Source organism: Anopheles moucheti, chromosome 3 (genome assembly GCF_943734755.1).
Source record: "Anopheles moucheti chromosome 3, idAnoMoucSN_F20_07, whole genome shotgun sequence".
Taxonomy (NCBI): Eukaryota; Metazoa; Arthropoda; class Insecta; order Diptera; family Culicidae; genus Anopheles; species Anopheles moucheti.
In genome coordinates, this window is record NC_069141.1 from 12,222,501 (window position 1) to 12,229,793 (window position 7,293).

Genomic DNA, 7,293 nt, shown 5'->3' on the forward strand with positions numbered 1-7,293 from the left:
GTGTTTTTTGTTTGTTTGTTCGAAGGATATAGTTTTTTTTTGGTTTTCGACAACAGAGTTTGTCGCTTTCGCTTATTGTTTATGCAGTTATAAATAAGAAAAACAAACAATCTTGATTAGATGTTCCGGGATTGCTTGATGACGTACTTTTTCGCTCACCTTCTTTTCCCATTGCAAGACATAGGGAACGGGATGTTCGCCGGGGAAATCGACGTGACAGTTGAAGACGACACTTTCGCCAAGGATCGCCGTGATGTGTACTGCATCTTGCGCTGGTAATAGATAAACATGGAAACCGATAAAGATAAACGCCCGGTAACGTTACGTAACGGGGGTAGTGGCAATCGCTGGCCAACAGTACCGATGACTGATCAAATGGATCAACACAAGAAACTGCTTTCGCCTGATGCTCCCACCTCCTCCAAGGAGCGTACGATCTAATGGGAACGGTGCGATATACTTACGGGGATTAATCGTGCAGCAGCCTAACGTGAAGCATAACAACAACAGTAAGGTGGAAATTAATCGATTCAATGATTTATCACCATTCCGCACACTTGTGTCTATCACCGTTCTTTGCCGAACGCGGGCACTACTGTATTGATTCGCTAGCGCACGGTTATCACCGTAATTGTGTGCAGTGTTGCTATCCACACTCGCATAACTACATCCAGTGTCCACGGTCGATTGGGGTTCGCTTCGTACCTTCGCTGCCTCCACGCACGGGCAGCGTCGTCCACCACCCTGTGCAGGGACACTACGAGCTGGGCACGGTAAGGCTTGCCGGGGATACGTTTTGGGTGTGGTTATTGTGGCATACGATCGCGACCGGCTTAATGCCTGACACCACCGGATAACCCCAGGGTCCACGCACATGCCCATGCCTCTGATCCCATAGTCACTGCTAACGTACCGTTTTCATGGCGCTGGCTTTACCTACGGAAAGAGAGCAAACGAACAAACAAACAAAAAAACGCCATGAGTTACATTTAGGAAGGAAGAAAAACATATCCAAACCGTCACACTGTCTGTTCGATCTGAATGTTTGGTGACACTGTTATCACATTTATTCTATTTCCTGCCCACATAATCCTGCCAAACGTGGGGAGAGGGTGGAAGGATAGTTTCCACCGATGGCAAACCCACAATGGACCACCCTCCCCGAATGGATCAATATAGAGATTTTTTTTTTTGCAACACCGATATACTTTATCACCCTCAAAAACCAGCGCAACGGAGCCGGGTGTGGCCGTAAACGTAATCCAATTCAAATCACACAGCATACTCCACGTACACTTTATTGCACTGCGGAATTACCCTTGGAATGGAGCGCTATTTACCTTGAACCGTTCAGCGATCCACGTATGTAGCAGCATGCTGCTGGAAGGGCCTGTTATTTTTAATTATTTACGTCTAAAATTGCAGTAAAAATGGATGAAACTGAACACTTTTCGATATTTCCTCTCCGTCCACACAACTCAATGTCCTGTGTCTAATGCAGATGTGTAACCTGTCCTAAGCGGGAGGAGCGGGAAGGAAAGGAGAGGAGTGCTATATGATTCCGATTATCCGATGGCGTGGAGTGTTCACGATTGGGGCTGGAAGGAGCTATTAGAGAGCCTGCCGCAGGAAAACCGCGTGCCCGAAACCTTGAACTGTCGGCCTAGATCGCAAAGTGACCATCCTAAATTTGGACTCCCAAAACCTTCAAAAGGCACCGTTTTTCCTCCGCTCGCAACGTTATCGGAACGTTTTACGCCACCGCAAAATTTAATCCTGCCAATTATCAGCCACCAATTTTCACGTAAAACACACAAACACATACATACACAGGATAATCCTTGCAGGGAGCGAGAATATCACACCTTTTGCCCCATTACGCTAGTGGAAAAGGCAGTTTTGAAGGTGGGAGGAGGGGGGAGGATGGGGACATCCAAAGTACTGCTGTGAAAAACCCCACCAGGACGTGTGGCCACAGACACACAAACACACACACACACACACCCATTTTGTTTACCTTAACGCTAACGGTGACCAATAGGTTCCTGCACTGCAGAATTGGCCCCAACAATTGTAGCTGTTCAAAGCAAAAGAATCGAATTTTCTTGCCACACTGGACACACACAAATGCGCACACACACACACACACACACGTGCACACACACGCACACCACCACCTTTTTGGGGTGGAAAATTTATCCTGGAATCGTGTACCAGCAGGCGAACGGTTTGCTGCCTGGGTGGAACTCGTGAAAAACTTCAGCTCAAACTTTTTCCCATCATCATGCTCTCGATTTTCCTTGCAATTCGCTCTCTCTCACACACACGCTCTCTCACACTCACTGTCGCTACTGCAACTCAGCTCACATTCTCCCAGATTTACTCCCCGGATTTTCTCAGCCTGCTCAGTTCAGGCAGTTCCGTGCTCGTTCTGAACAAATCTAGCTACACATCACATCACTGTTTGCCAAAGGTATCGAGATTTAGAACAATTACCTTACCGCCTAACCATTAAACCTGTCCCTTCTTCACAATTCCAACGATGTTACCCAAACAGAACCAATGTGTGACGTGCGAAATGCAGCGCACCTCGTGCCCTCGTGTCTATTGGTTCCAAAACGGCAAGCGTGTGCGGGCAAGAATTCGCTATCCCAAACCACCGAGGAGCAAACTCATCAACCACTGCACATGCGCGCTCTGTTTGGCTGAGTTCGATCTCTGCTGGAAATGTCCGACACTCTCGCCAAAGTTCCCCGAGAGTTCGATTCAACTCCCTCGCCAAATGGTAGAAAAATATCAAGGGTTCGCCTGTCTTCTTGACAGGAGAATCCGAAGCTGCTGCCGCGGCCAAGAGTTCTGTACACAGCTTCAAACCCTTCGTTTGCCCACCGCCCTTTAACTCCCTCACCACCACCACCATCGACAAACGCATTTATTTCACGCACCACACGAACGTTGCGACCTGCTTTACATTTATAATAGTTTACATTTCTAGGTGCGTGAACAGCATTGCCCACGCAAGCTGGCAAGGACGACTTGAAATTTGTCAACAAATAGACAAACGTACAGCTACCCACACGATTTGCTTTGGTTTATTTTGTTTACACTTGGAAAACAAACAAGATCAGCGTTTGATGGCATTTTAGACGGTTGGTCGTGATCGTAGGCGCTAACGGCGCCCTCGTCTCGTGAAATTAAACACGTCACATACTATGGGCGTATGGTGCCACGGTTTCGGAAACGGTATAGCAATTCTATAGGGCAATTCTGTTGGGCATAGCCATAGGAAGTGCTGTAACAAATGGCGGAAATGGGTGTATCGACTGGGCAAGATACAATATCGGTAGAGCCACAACTACACAACTCCAGAAGAAATCATTTGTAATACCAAGGGAGTAGCCCCTACTACTATCAAATACTGTAGAATGATCGCTATAGTAAGTAGATCGGATGAATCCTCAAAGCAGTAGTAGATCAAGTCTCTTGAGGTCTTAAAGAGGAGGGATGAAGATGGATGAACTCCATTGAAGCCATATATCTTGGACGGCTGATAGATCTTTTGGGATTTCTGAATCTTTGAAATAGACATTCGAATCCATTCATTCAGATTCACCCTTCACTAATAATTAACTATATTGAAAAACAGAATGATTAATTGCTGATGGGAACACCGAAGATTGTAACGCATGAAAAGCAAGGATTCGTGTTGTTAACAACAATTTATCCTTTTGTTTATTGAAATTGAATAAACAACACTCAAATAGAATCGAAAAGATCGCCAGTTCAATTTGATGACTTTAATTAACTCATCGTTCGGGGGCTAGCTCTTAGGTAGTTCCATGTAACATAGGAATATAGCAATTTGAGGCTCATAGCTTCCGCCCCAACTGAAACAGATTATAACCCAACATTTCGTACTTATAATAACAAAAGTAAAACCGATTTCCGGTGAAAATTCTTCATGCAAAGTGCCTCTTTTTTCGCTGCCTACGGAAAGCACCTTACGTATACTGGAAACACCTGACCTCTGTTGCCCCGAAGATCGTCCGGGTGATCATACGCGAAAGGGGTTCAAACGTTTACTTCCCTTATTTATGCAGAAGCAACAGAACAAAGCAGATATGGATTGCAATTATTCTCCTGTGCTTTTCTTTGCCTTTGAAATTATCGCAGTTTTTGTTATTGAGAATTGGGCAGAATGGAGAATCATCATCATAGAACACTTTATAATGGTGTTTGGTTTGGTTGTACGGCGTTGGTGCTATTAATTACGTTAAACGCTGGATGTACTTAAGTTCTGCATGTGGGAAATGGTAACCTAGGCAACGCATTTCTGCATAGCCCACAGTGCCTTTTCGGGGCTTCCTGCTTATTGCTGCGGTGGTCACAACTTCCTGTCCCAGAATCGAATTTCGGTGCCCGTCAAAGCGGAAGTCAACACACGCATATCAAGCGCCTAGGCATTCGTCGAGACTCCCTTTTTAATCTTGCCCGTATCGATACATTCTTCGCTTTATTCTTTACCGTGCCCTTCTTGTGTTGAAACATCATTTCCCACACTGTAAGAAAGAAGAAAAGCGAAAGAATTCAACCCAAAAAATTCATTCAAAACGTAAGCAGATTCCCCTTCAATGCTCAATATAGGCGTCGCATCGATATCAGAAGAAAGCCCATACACAATCCACCTTTAAACATACCGCGCGCCGCCTCTTCTGCCACACAAGACGCTTACACCGGGGGTTGCTGTGCGCTTGCCGAGCAAAGCGCAACCCTAAAACGGCCCAACAACGGACGGAAAGAAGAAAAAGGAGCAAAAACCGAACATTTCCCAGTCCACCCATCTTTGATCGGGTTTTTTATTTCTCTACCTTTTTGGCTTTCTTTCTTTCCTTTGTTGCGTGTTTCTTGTGCCCTTTTCCACCGATCTTCCCTTCTTCCCACACAGGTGTCTGTGGTCGCTGTTGTGACCTGTCTTTGCTTCGTTCGCTGCCTTCTTTCTTCGCGTCTGATGAGGGGCCATCTCTTTTTGCTTGTTCTTGAGGTTACTTCATTTTCTCCATTTTCCTTCAACGGAAAAGTTGTTTTTAGTGTGACATTCTACCACAAGGAGAGTTCAACTTTTTGGGGGCGATACAATAGCGTCACGTGTTACAACACACCGGAGTTAACTTAAAATGCACTTTGCTTTGCGCAAGATGTGCAATCATCCAATAACGAAGAAGAAGAACGCGTAAAAAGCAAAACAACCCCTACAGGAAACGACTTTTTTGTTGTTGTTTCTCATCAAAGGAACACCACCCCTAGTGCGAATATACATTTTAAGCACGGTGAGCAAAAGCGTAACCAAGAGCGACCCCTGTAGGGGATGATGAAGGGATTGGTAGCCTACTTTTTTTTTGTTTGCTTCTAAACGCCTCTTGGACATCCAGGAAGCCATAAAACCATGCCAACACAACATCCAAATTCCATTCCCCATGCTGTTGCGCGGTGTTGGCTACTGCATCGCAACCTAAACCGCACCGACGGAAGTAACCACAGAGCACCACCGAGCGGCGAGAAACATCATTTTGTGTGACCTACCCATTATTTACTGTGCATAACCTCCGAACATATTGCGCATATTGTCAGAATCTACCACTCTCCTTGTCTCGCAGTGTCCCAAAAGCTTCTTCGCTTCATCTGAGAGGTCGGTTTAATTTTAGCAAACTCAGCCAGATCACCAGGTATTCCCATGTACTTACCGCGATGTGCATATGTCCTCAAGCTGATTACTGCAATCAATAATCCATTCTGGGCTGTAGTTGGGGCGGCGCTTACTATGATAGGGGTAGTTCGTTTTGAAGGAAATTACAGGTCCTAACAGGTACAGGCACTGTACTAAAACCAGACTACCAGACGCACTTGTATCGTCCTGCTTCGCCTTTTATTTTATTTTTTTTTCTTTGCACTACGACACACTGCTCGGGACCTTCTCTTTTGCCCAGCACACTCCCCCTTTCGGGACGGGTTGGAAACTTGCGGAAAATGAAGACGGATCCGGAAAGGGTCACGGATTCGATTTTCCCTATAGTCGCACCAAACGAACCGTTACCACCTTTGACATTTAACGGAAAGTGGTGCTGCTACCTTCTTCGCACGCCAAACACTGAGCAAAGCATTTGCATAATAGCACACGCACGCACACAAACACGCAGAGGAGCACTATTTTTTTGGTTTTCCTTTTGGCTCAGCCTGCACACACATATCTGCACGCGCGACACAAACACGTGGTGAGAAGAAGGAACTGCATATAACGGAGATCCAGGTAACGGCGATGTCTCAACGGAAGGACCACTGGGAAAACACTGGACCACACTCACACACTGAGCAGAAAAAAGGGAAGATTTTGTACACCTGGTAAAGGAAAATTGCAACAGCGAATGGAGGAAAATTACACACCACCGCACAAGGATATTAGGAGAATTTTCACTACAGCCCTTATTCCCAGCAACGCCTAGAATAGTGTGTGATCGTCACACCTCGCTCACACATTCGCCCAATGCACACAATCAGGTTTCGGGTCGACCGCAAAAAAAACCTGTGTGTTCTGTGCGTGTGTATGTGTGTGTGTATGGTTAACAAATCTCAACGCACACACCCAACACAGGGAGAACTTTTCCCAGTGTTTTCAGCCAGAATACTATACACAAATCCCACCGTATAATGGCCCGTACCCAACAGGCCACCACTTTCCTCCAGCGATGCACACACACACACGCGCGCACACACACACACACCTATATCCGTCTTTTTCACGCCCAGCTCTTTCTCTCCGAACCGTTGGTGTTGACCGACAGTTATGTTGAAATATATGTTGAATATGTTGAAAATTGTAGAATAGCTTCAACCCTAGAGCATGGGCATTCTACACAAAACTAGTCACAGTAGCCAGGTGGAAATTGAAGCACACATACACACCAACACGCATGCACGAAGCACAGCACACTTGATGAAAAGTCCAGATTCCAGTAACGCCAAGTGCCTCCAGGAGCCGTGTGCGCTCAGCGTACTTTGAAGATCTTCTGAAAAATGTGTGTGATGCGTAGAGTCAACAGAAGCAGCATTACGCTCGTATCGATTTTTTGTGTGTCTCCACTTCTATGCTCTCAGGCTTCTTGGCACAGTTCTCTCGCGGCACCACAAACTGTACCAACAACATCGCTGAGATGACCGCGAGAAAGAGAGGGAACTTGGTGAGAACGAAGCCAAACATATCGGGCTGTGGGACCGTTTTTTTTTTTGTTGTTGAGAATG

The 7,293-nt window shown here is 45.9% G+C and overlaps 1 protein-coding gene across 1 annotated transcript in view; it reads right to left on the reverse strand.

The window, feature by feature from the left end:
• Positions 1-6,356, reverse strand: part of LOC128304755 (protein turtle) — a 14,230-nt gene extending 7,874 nt beyond the window's left edge. The window contains exons 1-3 of the mRNA XM_053041985.1: positions 5,742-6,356; positions 465-936; positions 148-272 (exon numbers count right to left, since the gene is read on the reverse strand). Of these exons, the coding sequence (XP_052897945.1) occupies positions 148-272; positions 465-882 (543 nt within the window). The 5' untranslated portion in view covers positions 883-936; positions 5,742-6,356. The remainder of the gene's footprint in view (positions 1-147; positions 273-464; positions 937-5,741) is intronic.
• Between the last annotated feature and the right edge of the window lie 937 nt (positions 6,357-7,293).